Genomic DNA, 17,750 nt, shown 5'->3' on the forward strand with positions numbered 1-17,750 from the left:
TTGAAACAAGCAAACTCAGACCCGGACGAGGATGAGCGGCCGACGATTGCGCGTGTAGGCACGCGAGTGACCCGACCCCGTCACTCCGCTGCTCACCCGACAACCCCGGTGGCATTCCCGAGCTTTTTCCTGTGAGCCCTCTTTCGTTTAGCGGAATCCCTTGGCATATCCTGCAATTTCATAACCAGCGGGCCGCACAGTTGGCCGGATGAAGGTCACAATTGAATGCCAGACCTCCCTTGCTCTGCAACTCCGAGCAGTGTATACAATGTTGCCCGCCAGCCATAACTATACATAACATATAAACGATACTGAAATCACCCGCATTCAAGAAGCCGATTTAGTTCGGGGTGTAGTTTTGAGGACGAGGCAGTTGGCGAGTGCACGCTGACCTTAATCCGGCTTCTAGCAATAAAAGCTGAATAGTTCTTCCTTACGCAGTATATCGCCGTGCCGGCAAGGCGTTCCTTGGACGGGTTGACCGCGCGCAACTGGGCTGGCCCACCTTCACGGCGCTCTTTGACTAGGATGCTGTCTGGGCTAGACTTGCTGGTGGCGGTTGTTTGGATTGCCCTGCTCCTGGTCGAGCTCGTCGCTCGCGCGCGGAGGTCGCTCAGGTGAGGAATCGGCGTTTCTTTCACAGCCCGCCCGTCTCTGACCGCCTCCTTTCCCTCCGCACAGTTGCCACGATGCCATTGAAATACGAGAACATAAACAGCTTGGCTCGCGGGTGAGTGTCGCGGGGCGACTGCTGGCGTTCTTCGGCTAAGGCGACGCGACCGGCTCGGCGACGGGGGCGTGGCGCCAGCGGGACCAAGGCGGGGGCCCCCTGCGTTTGGCTCTCGAGATCTCACCACGCGACGCCCTTCTAAGAGCGCCCTCACCCGCTTGCCCCACACGCAGACGTCTCTCGAAGGCGACGGTGGCTTCCACCTACCGCTGCCGCCTAAGCGCCGGGCGGCCACCGCCGGGGACCTCATCCGCCTGCCGCTGGCGCCCCTTAACCTGATGCGCCAGGTTCGTGACCTGGCTATGACACATCGACACAGATCCCAACATACTCTATTGTTCGCATATTTATGCGCGCATACCGGGATGAGGCACCCAACTTGTCCGTTGACGCTCCTTGCCTGCCATCAATTCATTAACCCTGCAGAGGACCAAGCCAACTGGGCCCGCAGGCAAGGCGCAGCGGGCAGCGGCACAGCCGCCTCGGGCTGCCGCCCAGGCGGCCACCGTGCCTAGCAAGAATAGCAGTAGTAGCAGTGCCGTGGCTAAGGCGCAAGCCGCAGCCGCAGACAGCAGCGCTCGCCCTAAGGCTGCAGTCAAGCGCAACAAAAGCGTGGATGTGTGCCAGAACCGAGCGCCGGTCGCTACGGCCGTTGCTGCAACAGCAGCTGCCACCCCGGCCTTGACGCCCAGCGGCACTTCGCTGGCACCAGCGGCTGCTCGAGCTGGCACTGCTGCCGCCACAGCCGCCTCGGCGGCAGTGGCTCGGCAGCCGTCTGTCATCCGGGGCGTTGTCCCGCCGCCGCAGCTGCTCGCGGGGCTCCCGGCAGCCACCTTGCCTGGCGCAGCGAACCCGACCCCGAATCCTAGTGCACCTAGGAGCCGCGGCGATCGCTACAGTGGCCCACGGGTGCCCGCGCCAGACGCGTCGCGGGGCCCGGAGCACCAACACCAGCAGCACCTGCAGCAGCCAGTTGCGGTGGTGAAGACTCCGAGGAGCGGCAACAGCGGTGGCCGTGTGGGCAGTGTGCAGAGTGGCTCCGCCGTGTCCCCTGCATCAGCTATGCCGGCTCTCAGTCTGGGCGCGCTGCCCATGTCGCTAGCAGCACGCGTGCTGCATACGCGGTCACAGGGCGCTGCACGCTCGGTGTCGGCGTCTCCAGCAGCGGCACTGGCAAGCACCGCAACTGTGTGCCACCGGTCATCAACCACTCCTTGCGGCGTAGCCGCGGGCTCGCCACCGGCGAAGCATGTGTCTTCCACCAAAGTTGGCATCGAAAGGCCCCAGGTGCAGCTGGATAAGGAGCTGGAGTCACAGCAGCCACAGCCACAGTCAGAGGGCTGCAGCAGCACAAGTGGCTTGGCAGAGGGCGCACCGGAGTCGTCCACGCCTGATGACCCGGAGGGTGACGTGTGGCTGCCGCCCCCGCCAGCCTGCGGCAGCAGTGCCAGCAGCCCCAGCCAGGGGGTGCTACCCGTGCTGCCGGGCCGTTTGAGCCCGCGGCAGCAGGCGGCCGAGCTGGCGGCGGTGGCCGCACCAGCTGCGTCGCCGCCGGCAGCGCCAGCAGCAGCTGCACCTGTGCTGCATGCGGCATTGCTGGTGGCGGTCAGTCCTGCCAGGCCGGCGGCATGCTGCAGCGGCGTGATGCCGTCCCAGCAGCGCAGCTCACCACAAGACCAGACGCAGGAGCAGGTGCCGCAGGTGCCACAGGCGCAGGCGCAAGATGCGGTGCCGCAAGCGCCGCTGCTGGTGCGACAGCTGTCCATCTGCTGCGCACCCGGCTCCACGCCCTCGGCCCCGACCTCGTTGTCGCCGGCAGCCTCACCGCCGCCGCCGGCAAGCGGCGGCTGGGATGCGGAGGCGGCGCGGGCCCTGGCCTCATGCGCCTCGCCGCGGCCGCGCCCGTCCAGCTCGTTTGCCACGCCGCGAGAGCGGCGGTCGCCATCGTCTGCCGGGATGTGCTTGGCCGAGCCCGAGCTCATGCCAAGTGCAGTCTCAGCCTCAGCCGGGGCCACTGCAGCAGCGGCAGCAGCAGCAGCAGGAGCCACCGCCAGCACTTCCCAGGCCGTCAGGCAGCACGGCCGGCTGCTGCGGCAGGTGTCGGCGGGCGCCGCCACGACGCCTGTGTGGGCCGCGCAGGCCGACGCAGACACCGCCGCCTCGGCGACACCCCCGCGCCAGCTGACCGTCAGCGCCTTCCGCACGCCGCCCCGCACACCGCCGGTGTGCAGTCCCGCGGCGCCGCGCGGCTTCAACATGCTGCAGGCCTCGCCCTTCTCGCCGTCAGTGCTGCCGCCGCCGCCCGCGCTGCCGCCGCCACCGCCCTCGCCGTCCCGTGTCCTGCGGCCGGTGCCGGCGAGCGCAGGGGGCAGCTCGGTACGGCCCAGGGCTCCAGCCACCCCAACGGCTGGGCATGCGGTGTGTGTGGAGGAGGCCGGACAGGAGGCCGCAGGCGTGCCGCCACGCAGCCCGTCAGTGCTTGCGCGCGCAGCGCACTTCGAGCAGATCGCACAAGTGCAGGCGGCAGCGGCGGCTGCAGCAGTGACGGCAGCCAGCGTATCACCCGCACCATTGCCCTGTGGCGCCAACGCCGCAGCGGCACCGCGTGGTGGTGGACAGCACGGGCCGCGTGTGCCGCGCGGCAGCGGGGGCGGCAGCGCTGCCGCGTCGCGAGGTGTCGCACATTCCTGTTGCAGTGACAGCCCGGTGTGTGGGCTGCAGCCCTCGATGTCGGCGCCAGTACTGTGGGCCGGCCCGAGCCTTATCACTGGTGGCAGCCTCGCGGTTGGCCGGTCGTGCCTCCCTGCAGATGCGGCTGTTGACGTTAGCTTGAGCTGCGCCCGCATTGATACCGGTGGCCAGAGTGGCCTCGGTGGTATGGATGGCAGCGCCGGCGGCGCCTCGGCTGACTGCAGCATCATGCCGAGCCGCGCGAGCAGCTTTAGCGTTGCCAGCAGCGCGGCGAACGCCAGTCACATTAGCAGCAGCGGCGGCGGCGTGTGCAGCTCGCGCACCTCCTGGACGGGTTTGGGGCCGGCCTCAGGAGCATGTAGCCTTGGCGGCAGTAGCAGCCGCAGCCTGGGTGGTGACATCGCCAGCTGTGGCAACAGTAGTGGCGGCGGCGCGCCGGCAGCCGTTATTCATGTGGGTGGCAATGTTACCCCGACTAGCTCGTAGACTGAAGAAGAGCTGCCATGCTTTTTGTAGCTAGGCCTCGTGACCAGCTCGTACGTAGGAACCTGTTTTGGTCGTGTCGACTCCGGCAATCGCAGACTAGGCACGGCGTTTCTTTCTTCAGCGGATGGCTGCCCACACGCCCGTGTATCATAGTGCCCCCGCGCCAAGGCAAGCACAGAACGCGTACGATCCCCACAACTGCAGAGTGCAGAAAGACGTGACTGCCGCACTTGCGGACTAAGAGAGCAGATGATTGCAGTGGATAGTATGCGGGGCAGGCTCCGGGATGGGACACATTGCTCCCGTTCTGTGTTTTGTATACCTCATGCACTCAGTGTCGTTTGGAACATGTCGACCGTAAAGCTGTGCGCACCTTGACTCAATCTCAAGAGCGTGTCGCTTTCAATAAGCAGTAACCCGCCTGGCGCTGGGTGTTTTGCGTTTGTGATCTGCATGTGAACCAGGACAGGATTTCGTGACGTGTCTCACTGCCGGCGGCTTTGTCTTTTGGTGTTTCCGTGTGCGTTTTGATACCATTTTTCGGCGTGGGTAAGTTGTCACCAAACTCAACACTGGCGCAAACCGCGAGTGGCCCTGGGCCCAGCAGTTGCGGCGTACATGTGCGTAGCGTAGGGGGCGAGCAAGGCCGCGTGGAGGAGGACGGCGCGGCGTCGCCCAAGAAGCGGCGCCGGCGTGCAGGTTGAGGCCGGCCAGTAGCTGGTTAGCGGTCTTTGCTGGCAAGCATAGCACCGCACAGTATGTGGTAGGCCACAGCAGTGAAGTGTGTTGTGGCTAGAGGATTTCCTGCGGTTTGGTTGCCCTGTGCTGGCTGTGCTTGTGCTTGACAGCGGGACGTGGCTTGACGCATGGCGGACCGTGCCCGTCCAAATCGACCCCGGCTATGTCCGGGAGATGAGGTAGACGCTTGCGGCCCCAGACTGGAGACGTTGCGTGGGCTCAGCCCACTTGTCCCTTGCGAAGGAAAACCACATTTCGTGCCGCGTTGTATTTTGATACCGTAATTGACGCTTCACAAGGGATGCGCGTGTGTGCATGTGTGTCACGTACCTCCTGAAGTTGATGTGCAAGGACGTTGCAAAGAAACGGAGACGTGGCAAATGATCATACGATACGGTATGTCGAAAGCAGGAGTCCGCTGGCGCGCTGCAAACCCCAGTCATGACAAGGAGGTGGCTGTCTTAGGGAGGCAGGAAAAGGGCCGAGCCCTCCCCTCCCGGGTCGTTATCAACCCAGCCACCTTGACGCGGGCGCCTACTAAGCACACGCCTCTATGTTGGGGGCCTTTGGCATCCCCGCAAATCCGGACGTGGCCGGTTGGGTGGGGTGCACAGTCCGTGCTAACCCGCAGCTAACAAACTAGTCACGTCACTCGCCGCCAATCGACACGTGCACCCTCAGCCCCACGCCCTGCTAGCGCCGTTCAGGCTCTCAGCCCGGCCCCGCCGCCGCCGGCGGCCATGGCGGCCGCTGCAGCTTGGTCGGCCGCTCGAAGCCCATCAGAAAGTCAATTGTCCCTGCACGCACGACGAACAGGGGTGTTCCTGGGGGGCTTCGCCCCCCCCTGGAACGCTGCACTGGGGGGGCTCAGCCAGTCATAAAAACTGAAGAGCTCCTCATGAGAAGCTGTGCACTAGCTTCCTCCACTTTGTGAATACGATGAGAGCACGGTTGGGTACTCGATCCAATTTCAGGGCCAACTCTCATCAGTAATGTCTGAACAGTTGTCTACGGTATGATGCATCAGCAGCACAGCTTTGAAGCCGCCGAACAACTAATGATGGCAGCGAACGTCCATGCGGTGATACGGGCCAGCAGCCAGTGGCACTGCTGCACTGCTGCAGGCGGGTCACAGGTGGGATGGGCGATCCCATGTCCGAGATTTGAGGGTTGGGTACATTCCAGTACAAGCAGCCCAGGCGCAGACTGTGGTGGGTAAATCCTTCACAGACCCTGCGGAACGTAGTAAGCAGTCTCTGGCTAGTATTCAGTCCTTTCACCGGCGTTCCTGCTACAAAGACGCAACTCGGCAGTCTGACATGACGTCTCGCTCGCCCGTGCAGGCCATCGTGCCGTGTGGGTCCCTCAGGCCCGCACAACCACCAGACAGCACGCGCCCAGACGCCTGTGCAACAGCAACCGCACAAGGCCTACCAAACAGCAACCACAGCCTCTTGGTCAACAACAACGCTCAGCCCCTTTTATAGCCGACCTATCTTGCGATTCACCAGGATCAACGGAAGAGAAATGAAACCCCGTCGCGCTAGATGAATGCTAGATCGCAGTGAGCTGGCGCATGAGGCAGTCAGTCAGCACCTGCCGCAGCACCGGGCAGGCGGTGTGGATGTGCGCGCTACCGCGGCGCAGCTCCAGGCTGGCATCTGTGCCGCTTACCACCAGCCGTGTCACCTGCGGCGCAGTTGAGCAGAAGCAGCAGAAGTGATGATAAACATGGACATGACGTGTAATGTGTGAGACGCAATAAGCACAACCTGCGAGGCACCCGCGACGTGACAACCCAGGACAACTACGGTACACGTGCAGGGCCCACCTCGCCATCCGCCTCCACGCCAACGTGTGTGACACCGCGCTCCGCCAGCGGGGCCAGGAGCGGCCCTAGCTCTGGGCCCGGCGCCCACGATGCGGCCTCCACCTTCACTGCAGGCGCGGCCGCGGCATCGCCTCCTGCCCCTGCGCCTGCGCCTCCTGCCCCACTCCCGAGGGATGCAGCTTGTGCCGCCGCCTGCCCTGGTGCCGCAAGCAGCAGCAGCTGATCCGCCGCCACGGCGCCGCCGGCAGCTGTCGCTACAGCCGCCGCCACACTGTCTGCAGAGGTGGCGCTGCCTGGCACAGGGTCGGCGTGCCAGGCCCCGCCCCGGAACACCAGCACGCAGTTCAGCCGGGCCACCTGCGTGCAGCACCAAACCATACCGGTACGGCATAATGCGGTGTTTGGAAAATATCTTGAAACTAGGGCATGGAGGAGCTTGACGGAAGCGTGAGTTAAACAAGGCGGCATGCGGCTGGCTGATATGGTACACAAGACACGAACCGGCTCGGCACCTGGTGTTGCTCCCACACAGCGCGCACCTGCAGCCCTGGCCCAGCGCCCAGCCACTGCAGCCGAGCCAACAAGTCGGGCGATATGAGGGCGCTGTGGACGTTGCGCGGCAGCGACACTGCCACCTGGCTCAGCCAGCCGTACGGCACGACACTCTCCCGCGCCAGCTGAATTGCCGGTGCCGGCACATGAGGCGGCAGGGCTGCGCTCCCTCCTTGAGGCTGCGGCTGCGGCGGAAGCTGTAGCAAGTGCTGCTGCTGCCGCATTAGCGCGGCCTGCTGTAGCAGCTCGTGGTCGCGGCTGCTGAGCAGCAGATGCCGGGGCTGTAGCAGCTGAAGCAGCTCCAGCATGATCGCGGGGCTGGGGCCGGGCGAGGCGCCGGCGCCGTGCAGCGGCAGGTGCAGCAGCCGCATGCGCAGTGGCTGCTGCGGCGGTGGCTCCGCGAGCCGGGGGTTTGCTGGTAAGGAGCCTGGTCCTGACGACTGTGATGCATGATCGGCGGCCGCGGCCGCGGCTGCCTGGGCGTAGATGCGGCGAATGCCGCGCAGTGCGGCGGGCGCGGCGGCGTGCGGCAGGATAAGCACGCTGCATGGGTCGGGGCCCAGCCGCCTCAGCAGCTCCCACGTGTCTCCTGACATCCGCCGTTCCCGCGTTCCACATGCACGAGGCACAGGAGGGAAGACTGAGTTACGCCAGGCCCAAATAGTAACAGGCAGGCCAAGGGCCCGCACGCCGCAACCTCCCCAGCCTACCTGGATGGAGCAGTGAGTCCGCCGACACCAGCACCACCGCCGGCCGCGGCCGCTGCTCCTCCGCCTGCTGCCCGTGCTGCTCCGGCCCCAGGCGCCGCCGTACCTCGGAGTCCGCCAGAGAGCCGCCCACCACCAGCTTCCCCGACTGCACAGCAGCGTTAGCGTCAGCGTCGGCGTCAGCAACAGCAGCCGCAGCAGTCGACGCGCTAACGCTTTTGGCAGGGCGCCCATACGTCAGCCCGACAAGGGTGAGGCCAGGGCAGCATTGCAGGTACAAGTATAGCCCACCGACTGGCCCACCCAAGCATGCCGCCATCCGCCTGGCAGTCCGCTTCAACCTGCGCCCCGACCACACCACATCCGATACACCATCCTTCACTAACCCCCGCCGCCCCCACCGCCTCCTCCACGTGCATCTCTTAAACACACCTTGAGCAGAGTGTCAAACGCGAACGGGTGCGCGGGCCGGTACACGGCCGCGCGGCGGTCCGGCCCCAGCGCCTCCAGCGACACGGATGCCAGCGCCAGGCTAGTGCGGGCGCGCGGCCCCACATACACCAGCGGCACGCTGTCAGCCAGGTCGGCTGAGGCCAGCGAGGCCGCCAGAGCCTCCAATAGCTCCCAAGCGGTGTCGCCTGGGTGGACAGGCCGCAAAGGCACGGGGTGGTGAGAGTTCAGTGCAGAGAGAAGAGGGAGGGAGTGGTAGGTGTGGGGAGATAGGGAGACCTGAAGCAGTGTTGGTTTGGGCGACGGCTAGGGCGTGCCAGTAACATCTCTTGACGAAGGTATCATCTCCAGTCCATGAGGGACCATCTCTACCCCCCCCCCCCCACGTCACGAGTGGACTTGTGGGCTCATCCTCACCGGTGGGATGTACCGGCAGCAACGCCACGCCGCCGCCCATGACCGCACCCAGCACCGCCTCCTTGATGCCAGCCAGACCCGGCCTCGCCGGCGGCGGCGGCGGCGCAGGCGGCGGCGGGCCGGGGGCCGGGCCGGCGGCGGCCAACATGTGCGGGGCCAGCAGCAGCGCATCGGGCTGGCGGAGCAGGGCCAGCGGCAGCGGCGGCGCGAAGGCGTGTGTGGGCGCCGCGTTGGGCAGGTACAGCACCGTGCGGCAGCGCCTGTCCAAGATGGAGATGACGGCAGCCGGCAATATGGTATTGCAGCAGCGCCTCTTAGTATGTATGCACCAATCAGACCGCTGCATCGCAGTAATTCGCATGTATGCGTCTTGTAGACCGATTGCAGCAACCCCACGCTACCAGCACACGCACTCACTCGGCGCCATCCATGACCTGCCACGCCGCGTGGCCGAAGCCGCTGCCGCACGGGTACGGCGTCGCCGTCAGCTCGTAGTCGTCCAGCGGTACGACCTGGCCATACCGCACTGGCCGTACACGATCCAGCACGTACCGTACGGCAGCCAGCGAGGGGCGGCGCCGCCAGCAGCTGCCTGCCAGCAGCCCCACCTGCCGGTCTGGCAGGTCCCAGAGCCCTAGGTCGGCTGCCGACGGCAGCCCAGCAGCCCCCTTGCTGTTGGTTCGCAGATCCCCTGTGTCCTTGTGGTTGTAGGCCTGCTCCTCTTGAGCTGCTTCTGTGTGTGTCTTAAAACCCTGGCCACTTGTGCCGTTTCGTGCGGCGGCGGCGGCGGCGGCGGCGGCGGCGCGTTGCGCCGCCCAGCGTTCCGCCACGAGCTGCTCCGCGGCGTCAATGGCCGCCTGGGTGGCGTAGATGGGGCCGCGGAGGAAACCCACATGGTGCCACGCGGCGCCGCTGCCCGGCACCCACTCTGCTGCCCCCACCGCCTCCCCGCCCTTCCCCCTTTGAGGGCTTCCTATCCCTGCTCCGTTGCTGCGTCCGGTGGAGCGAGGGCCGACACTGCCTTCCGGTGCTGCTGCTGCCACATCATGTACATCACCGTTAACAGTAGTGATGGCAGGAGGATGCGTCTGCGGTTCTGGCTTCTGCACCCGCTCTAGGTGCTGTGTTCCAGGCGCGGGCTCCGGCAAGGGCTGTGTGAGCAGGAGGGGCAGCGCCAGAAGGGCCTCTGCACTGCTGATCAGCGCGGCATGCAGCTCCAGAGTATGCAGCAGCTGCGCGGGTGCAGTGACAGCACGTGAAGCAGGGTTGTGCGGGGGTGGCGTTGTGCCTTGGGTGTGTGTAGCAAAGGAGTGGCTAGGAGCTAGTCGGGCGTCATGTGGGGCCCAGGCCGCAGAGACCAAGCACTGCAGGCGAGGGCGCTTCATATCTCCTTATCATGCGTGTCAGACATTACCGCTTGAGCCAGTTTAACTGACCGGCAGGAAGGGCGTGAGGTCCAGCAAGCCGCTGCCAGCCGGACCGGTGGTGGGCGACTGTGGGTGTGGGCCGGGGCTCCCGCCGAGCACTGCCGTGTCGGCGTCACCGCCCGCCGACCCCTCGCCCGCACCAGCGGCCGCATACAGCGCCGAGTCCAGAGGCACGGCACAGTCCAGCAGGATGTTGGCCTTGCGAAATCGCAGAACCAGGCAGCGACTCGCGCCTACTCCCGCACATATCTGCGATGCGCCCCAGCGAAAGTGCCAGTCGAACTGTATGTTATTCGCAGCAAGCATTACAATTGTTAAAAATTGTAAACCAACTCACAAGCTTCATTTGCCCAGCTGCCAAACGTTTCAGCAGTTCGGCTGTATTCCAAGGTTGTTTGCATCTTCGCCTGGTCAATAGTGATTCAGCATTGTGATGAGTGAACAGTTACTAATTGAAGCAGCAAGTAGCGGGAACTGCGTGATCCAATGCCGGCTGCCGCCATCTGTCCAACTGACAGAAGTCGTCCGGCACAACCCCGAACATTCACACGGCACGGTTCCCCTCACCCCTCGCTACGCAATGCCCATTTGTTACATGACATCCGTGTGAGACGTACGGTGTCCATTCTTTCGGCCATACCAGTTGGCCACACCCTGCGTACACCTTCGCGCGCCCAACATGTTACAGCCACCTCTCCTAACCTCTCCAAGCCGCCTCCTCTGCACCGCCTCCTATTCATGCGAGCCTGGTTGCTGTCAGATTCAAAGCACCAGGTGTCACCCTAAACATCATACATGCCAGACCTTGAATCACGGTGCCTACATCCGCGGCGCTCTACAAAGCTACGGCATAGCTCACGTACGCACCTTGTGCTCGAGCAAGCGCCCTGCTGCTCCGCCAGGGGTTCGCCCGCCTCACAGCTTGTGTGCCGGCGGTAGGCCATGGCTGCGTCACCACCTGCACGGCTCCACAGTCCGCTCTTAGACCCAACGTAGGAGCGCCAGCTCTCGCTCGGTCCGCTTGCGTCACTAGTGTTATACACCGTAATCCGCCATGCCTATGCAGCCAGCCTGCACGCAGCCCTGCTTAAGCGGACAACAGCCCATCAGAACGACCCCTATCACATAAGCGGCTCCACGCCCTGTTTCCCACACAAACCCCCCTCCACACACACTCCAAGCCACCAAAGCCCCCCATCTTGCACCGGCCTCAGCTGCATTAGCTGCCCTAGCTGCCCTAACTGCCTTGCTTAGATGGGCTTGGCGCCGCGCGTGCTCATGAGCTGCAGCTCCTTGGCCACCAGCTTGACCAGCAGCGCGCCCGCCGTCACGGCGCTGACGTACAGCATCATGAACACCATGTCGAAGCCGCCGCGGTCGCTGATGAAGCCGGTCATCATGGGGCCCAGCGCCGCGCCCAGGCTGCCCATGCCGTCGATGATGGCGGACACCGTGGCCAGCGCCTTGGCGTTGCCCTGGTGGCGCGGGTCGGAGAGAGCATGCGGAGGGGCAAGGAACGAGGTCAGTGGGCACGCCAAGTTGTACTCTGGAGTGATCATGAGTCCGCGGCCCGCGCCTGCCTTTCCCCTCGCCGCCTCGAAAGGCAACGACCAGCGCTCCTCCTACCCGCCCCCGTCCACCCTCCCCCGCACGCTCAATCCGTCTTTCATGCACAACTTTCCCTCCCCCCAACCAACCACACACGCGGGCGCGCACCTGCAGCGAGTCGTGTGTGCCCAGGTCGGCGCTGACGGCGGTGGTGATGAGCGCATAGGGGCCGTTGACGAAGAAGCCGGACGCCATCATGAGCGCCGTGTTGAGCGCGAACGAGGTGTGGCCCACGGTGCGGTACATGTACAGGCACGGCACCGACAGCAGGGTGAAGGCGGTGGCCACGCAGGCGGAGGCGCCCGACTTGTCGGACAGGTGGCCCGCTAGCACGCCTGTGTGAGAATGACAGTGTGTGTGTGTGTGAGGGACAGGGCATCAGCACCGTGTTGGGGTGAGATGAGACACGCATTCATGTGCACGTGCGCGTTAGGCGTAGGCAGCCGCACTGGTGTCTAAACGCCCATGTGTACATGTACATGACCTGGACGCATGTCACCACTCTGCACACGCCCCCGATCTCTAAACAAGTTGGCCCGCCCCTGCCCCTCCCGCCGCGCCCCTTCCCACCTCCCGCCACGCCGCCCACATCGAACAGCACCGACAGGTCCCCCGCCTCCTTGGCGTCCAGCTTGCGGCCCTCGATGGGCGTGGACTTGATGTAGTAGGGCAGCCAGTACAGAAAGGTGTAGGCGATGAGCTTGGAGAAGAAGAGGCAGAAGGCGAAGGAGGCCACGCCGGGGATGCGCCAGGCGTCCATGAAGTGAATGCTCTCCGGCTCCTGCGATCGCCATGACAGAGCCACCAGGTGGGGAAGTTGCGGGCCGGCGCAGCGGATAGAAAAGCAATTGCGGCATGACGCCGCCTCGCACCCTCACCCGCAGCTGCCTCAGTCGCTGCCTGACCTCTCCCCACCCCCGAAGTGCGCTCGGCCCCTCTCCCTCCTCCTCCTCCTCCTCCTCCTCCTCCTCCTCCTCCTCCTCCGCCCTCTCCACCCCATCCGCCGCCGCACCCCAACCGCACCTCCTTGCGCGAGGTGGAGTCCTTCCGCTCCAGCGCCGCGTCGGCCTTGCTGCCGCTGACGCCGCCCAGCGGCACCAGCTCCTCCTCGTAGTTGGGCCGCCCGCTCTTGTCGTCGGGGTTGATGTGGCCCACGTCGGATGGCTGCACCACCAGGCCCGCCCACATGAGCACGCCCAGCGCAATCATAAGGAAGCCCGGCACGATGAAGGAGTAGCCCCAGCCCTGCCGAGGCGTGAGGCGGCGGAGCCAGCAAGTCACGGAGGTGTCGGTGGTCGCGTTGCGGGTTGCGGGTTGAGTGGGTGGTACAGGCGTCTTTGGGGCACTTGCCCATTGCCTGCTGCAGGCCCTCCGCGTCGCTTCCGCCCAACCCGTCCTCCTAGCGGCAGGCCCAATCCCCTGGCCTCCCTACGGGCCGTCTCCTCGCTGTAGGCCTCTAGCCCATTCCGACATTGGACACCACTACCCCACTCCCGTCTCCGCCCTCCCTACCTCTGACAGCATGGCCGCCGCGATGACGGTGCCCAGGATGTTCCCCACCGACGTGTGTGCGTTCCAGATGCCCATGATGAGGCCGCGCTTGCCCTTGCCGCTCCAGTTGGCCACGATGGACACCACGCTGGGCCAGCCGGTGGACTGGAACAGGCCGGCCGCCACGGAGACCAGGGTGTAGTAGGCAAACATGTGCGTATCCCAGAAGTAGCCCTGGAGCGAGGCGGAGTGGCGGAGGGCAAGGTGGGGGTGAAGGGAAGCGGTGGTAGCGGGACGCGGTGGCATAAGGAGGCGGTGGTTGTGGGGAGTAGGAGGGTGGCAGAGAGTTGTGTGTGCGCGGTGTAGCAATGTGCAGAGACGCGGGGGCTGGCAATTGGTGAAGGAGCCGTCCGCCTCGCCGCGCAAGGTGACACTCGACCTTTGACAGTCACCCAGGACGTCATAAACAGTCGTGTGTGCCCACCCGCTCACCATGCCGAACAACGAGGTGAAGATGCCACTCCCAATCATGCCTGCGTGCAGCACACACAGCGCGTATGCAGCTTATGGCCCGGATCACGCTTCGCATGACTTCATGCCGCACCCTCGCCAACGGCTGTTCCACTGGGTCAGACCACGCGCTTCCAACCACCTAGCGCACGGCAACCCTCTTCCCATCCGGCCCAGTCGGCATACCGGAATGCCGCTTGCCTGCCCCACACTGCCTGGCCCTGCGCCCGCACCGCCCTTGCCCGTACCCGCAGCGCCCTCGCCTGCACCCGCCCTCGCCATTGCGATGACCCCCGCCCTACTCACCCACTGTGAGGAACCAGCGGAGGTCCAGGCGGTCGCCCAGGTGGCCGGCGAAGAACATGCCAATGGCGTACGTGCCCAGGAACGCCAGGTCGATCTGGCCCAGCAGCGTCTGCAGAGATATTGTGTACAAGAGTGTATGTATGCGTGTGTGAGTATGAATGTGTAAGCAAGGAAGTAGGCGCCGGAGGACACGGCGGCGAATGCGCACTGTCACGCTAGGCCGGCATAACAGCGCCCCTGCCACCGCTTTCAGGCGCCGCTACTCCGCCCGGAAACCGATGGCGGCGCAGGCGATGCACGCACGCCTGGTGCCTCTGTTGTAAACCCCCCAACACCGGTACGGCTCCAACAACCCCACCGCCGCCCTATCAAGGCCAGTGCGCACCTGGCCGTTGTCGCCGTTAAAGGGATACCAGCCGTTGAGGGTGGTTGGGTCCGACACGCTGATGGCTAACCCTCCGTCCGCCAGCAGAGAGCGCCCCTTTCCGATCACCGGCGGGCTGCCCCTCAGCACACTGCGGGGCCCGTGTGCAAGCACGTGTTGGTAAGCCGGGCGTGTGGTGCTTTGCTACGCCATGGCAACGTCATAATAGCTTGGGATGGCCCCCTGCCGAGGGTGCGCCCGGCCGGCGTCCGCGCTGGCACCCCGCACCCGCTTCCGCCCAGCTCGGGTTGACCCTTTCATGCGCCGACACGACCACGGAGCAGGAGACCCCGCACGCACCTCTTGACAATGCTGGGCGGCTTCCTAGCCGCGTGATATCCCATGTAACATAGGAAGGTAAGGACAAGCACCTGGAGCCAGTTTGAGCGACAGGCTGTTGCCGCGCCATGCGATCGACAGACCTCCAGCACGCACAAGTCGAGGCGAGGCACTCACCGATCCCTTGTACCAGTTGTATGAAAAGCGCTTTCCGCCATAGCAAGCGTGAAGGATCTCAAGCCCCGGGGGCACGTTCTTTTTGGCCATTTTCATGGCTTATGACCCCGGGGGGACTTGCCCCGCTCTTTTGCACTACCTCGACAATATCTCCTGTGGTGTTGTTTGCCCCCCAAACAGCTGCTGTCTGCTAGTTGCAGCTCGTCTGTTTGCTAGCCATTAACTAGTACAGAGTCAGAGCTATGTGAAACGTGCATCCAATTTGAAAACGTGTACCAGTACGGGGACCTATGAAAAACAGGGCGATTCGCCAAAGCATTCACTCTTCGGCCCCGCCAATGGGCCGATTTCGCTGTGACTATCACCGCTGGAGGCCCGCTTGCTTGTGTAAAGTCCATTCATTGCCCATAAAAACATATACTCACTCCTTGACCAAGCGACCCACACGCCAACGTACTCGTCAATGCATCTCTCCGCGCGACTCGTCTCTGCCCGATGCGCTTGTCGGAGAGCACGGATGTGCACTGCAGCAGCAACGGCAAAAGGCGCGGACGCGTTGGCATGGGTGGATCCCTTGAACCGCAGAGAGGTAGGCCGTCGAAGTGGGGGGTCTGCGGCCACAACTTGCTGTCCTGCCAGGTGTGGACACCTGGGCACACGGGCCCTTTGACCCCGCCATCGTTTTACCCAGCTCCCTCCTCTACGCGCGTGTCCCTGCTTTTTGCCTTTAGCTTGTTGGCCTCAGGCCACAGCCTCCAGTCCGCCGTGCCGCTGTGGCGGCCCCAACACACTGACCCACGTATGCCCACGTTGCGCCGGCCCTGCTGGTCCTGGCGGCCCCAATCCTACCCGCCGCTAGGTTGCGCGCGTGCTGGAAATCGCTGAACGCGCGACTGACCGGTGGGACGTGGTCTGGACGGACTTCCTGACTCCTCCGATTGTGGCGGACAGCATGGCGGCGCTGCAGGGACGGCAGGACGTCATCTGCGTGCCGTGGGGCGGCTACGCACAGGCGGAGCGCTGCAGGTGCGGGCCCGCTCAAGCACTAGCACAGGAGCCGGCTAAGCTGCAAGTCGACCCGCAGGGCGACCTGCGGGCCTTGAACCTCGGGCACGATGGGTGTGCACCGGCACACGGGCGGGCGCCTATGGGTTTCGCTCATGCTTCCTAGCTGGCGCTGGCGCTGCCGAATCCATGACCTCAAACTGCTCTACGGGCGGTTCTCTTGCCTGTTTGCATAGGCTTGCGTTGGGGAGAGAGGAGCTGATGGAGTCACTGCGATCAGACCCACAGCAGCTGGACGGCGTCGTGGCGCTGCAGGTGGATGGGCGCACGGGGTTCATGGGTGGCGGCATCGCTGACTTGACGCGCATTCGCAAACGATGGCCGGTGTTGTGAGGGTTGGTGTAGGTCGCATGTGCTGTCACTACGCCCTGCGCCTGTGTGTGCTCCCAACACCTGCCCACGGCGCGGTTTCCGTCTTCCCGCCTTGCAGGTCAAGGGCAACTTCATGTTCGACCCGGCGAAGCACCCTGACTTCCTGGGCGCTATCCTCGGGACAGGTGAGGTCGGCGGTGGCGGCGTGGGTGCACGTTTGGTGGCATTTGGCGGAACCAGTATGTACGGTACGGCCCGCACGGCCCGCACCGGTGCTGCCTTTTGTTTGGGATCCCCTTTGCTTCCAACACGGCTGCCTCAATTAGATACAACCGGTGTGATTTGGGCCCAACCCACGCGGCATGCCGTACCGTACTGCACCGAGCAGGTGTGGTGCGGGAGAAGGTGGGGGATATCCTGGTGCAGGGCGAGTCGGGGGCGCAGATTCTGGTGGACCCCGATCTGGTGGAGCACTTCGAGACCAGCTTGGTGCAGGTGGGCACTGGAGGGCTGGGGGCAGGAGCGGCGGCCGGAGGCCGGAGCGGCGGAGGGGATTTGCGGCAATTGGGTGTAATGGCTGGAGGCAGGACGTTCTGTGAGGCAGAGGCGGGTTGGGCGTAGTGGCCATGGTCAGGCTCTGGCCTTGAGGAGTTTAAGGGCTGAGTGGCTGACCGCGTTCCGCTGCCCATGGCGGGCTTGCTCCTTGCTTGCAGGTGCGCACAGTGCCTGTGGAGACGCGGCGGATACCGCTGTCGGAGCTGTCGGTGCGGCCGCCGCGGCAGGAGGAGTTTAGCAGCGTGGAGGCGTCGATGCGCCTGGACGCCATTGCGAGTGCAGGTGCGGGGCTTAATGAGGAGGGCGGGTGTGTGCACGAGGGGAAGCGGCCGGGACACACGAACAGCTCTTGCGCATTGGAGCCTAAGCCCCCCAAATGTGGTGAGAACGTGCCTGGATAACGCATGTCTGCCTGACTGCCACCGCGTGTGCATGGTTTGCGCGCTTTCCGCTCCCAGGCTTCCGCATGTCGCGGACAAAGATTGGAGACATGATCAAGGCAGGTGACGTGCGGCTCAACTGGCGGCCTGTCACCAAGCCCAGCGTGGAGGTGAAGGAGGGCGACGTCATTAGCTGCAGCGGCAAGGGGAGAGTGGAGATCAAGGCGTGTGAGATGACGAAGAAGGAAAAGTACGCGGTCACTATGATGCGGTATGTGTAGTGACGCGGCGCTGGCACGCGGCTGGCTTTTCCTATTCCTGGAGCTGCGGAATGTTGGCTTGGCCGTGTATGGTGGCGTGGGTTTGTACAGGGACTGAAGAGTGGTGCAGTCCTGGGAATGTGGCATGACTGCGGAGAAGCGCAAGGGCTGCTGGTCGCGCTGGTATTGATAGCGAACGCTAATCGTCGCAGAGCATGGCCGCGCGCGCGCCTAGGCGCTGAGACATATTTATGGGACGGGCGGCAGTTGCAATCTGACGTATGCTTACACACATGAATACCGTCCGCCTTCCGGTCGTCTGTAACCGCCGCAAATGCACTCTGCCATTTCCAT

General features: G+C 64.4%; 4 protein-coding genes across 4 annotated transcripts; 2 read left to right on the plus strand and 2 right to left on the minus strand.

The window, feature by feature from the left end:
• Positions 1-165: 165 nt before the first annotated feature.
• CHLRE_12g503100v5 (uncharacterized protein) lies at positions 166-5,157 on the plus strand. Its single transcript, XM_043068121.1, has 4 exons — positions 166-617; positions 682-730; positions 904-1,017; positions 1,157-5,157. The coding sequence occupies exons 1-4, from the start codon at positions 529-531 to the stop codon at positions 3,905-3,907; spliced, it is 3,003 nt and encodes a 1,000-aa protein (XP_042918246.1). The 5' UTR covers positions 166-528; the 3' UTR covers positions 3,908-5,157.
• A 642-nt stretch (positions 5,158-5,799) lies between these two features.
• On the minus strand, positions 5,800-10,445 carry CHLRE_12g503050v5 (uncharacterized protein). Its single transcript, XM_043068120.1, has 9 exons — positions 10,367-10,445; positions 10,039-10,278; positions 9,020-9,834; positions 8,603-8,862; positions 8,168-8,373; positions 7,739-7,883; positions 7,016-7,617; positions 6,477-6,833; positions 5,800-6,334 (listed from the first exon to the last, which is right to left on the minus strand). Exons 1-9 carry the CDS (start codon positions 10,373-10,375, stop codon positions 6,200-6,202), a joined length of 2,769 nt encoding a protein of 922 aa, XP_042918247.1. The 5' UTR covers positions 10,376-10,445; the 3' UTR covers positions 5,800-6,199.
• A 163-nt stretch (positions 10,446-10,608) lies between these two features.
• Positions 10,609-15,095, minus strand: CHLRE_12g503000v5 (uncharacterized protein). Its single transcript, XM_001690743.2, has 10 exons — positions 14,825-15,095; positions 14,669-14,739; positions 14,330-14,459; positions 13,945-14,053; positions 13,621-13,661; positions 13,150-13,362; positions 12,661-12,882; positions 12,208-12,418; positions 11,746-11,972; positions 10,609-11,504 (listed from the first exon to the last, which is right to left on the minus strand). The coding sequence occupies exons 1-10, from the start codon at positions 14,912-14,914 to the stop codon at positions 11,280-11,282; spliced, it is 1,539 nt and encodes a 512-aa protein (XP_001690795.1). The 5' UTR covers positions 14,915-15,095; the 3' UTR covers positions 10,609-11,279.
• Positions 15,096-15,234: 139 nt separating this feature from the next.
• On the plus strand, positions 15,235-17,733 carry CHLRE_12g502950v5 (uncharacterized protein). Its single transcript, XM_043068119.1, has 7 exons — positions 15,235-15,413; positions 15,684-15,850; positions 16,066-16,144; positions 16,320-16,386; positions 16,590-16,696; positions 16,915-17,038; positions 17,215-17,733. The coding sequence occupies exons 1-7, from the start codon at positions 15,342-15,344 to the stop codon at positions 17,415-17,417; spliced, it is 819 nt and encodes a 272-aa protein (XP_042918248.1). The 5' UTR covers positions 15,235-15,341; the 3' UTR covers positions 17,418-17,733.
• The last annotated feature ends 17 nt before the right edge of the window (positions 17,734-17,750 follow it).

This window comes from Chlamydomonas reinhardtii, chromosome 12, assembly GCF_000002595.2.
Source record: "Chlamydomonas reinhardtii strain CC-503 cw92 mt+ chromosome 12, whole genome shotgun sequence".
NCBI classification, from domain to species: Eukaryota; Viridiplantae; Chlorophyta; class Chlorophyceae; order Chlamydomonadales; family Chlamydomonadaceae; genus Chlamydomonas; species Chlamydomonas reinhardtii.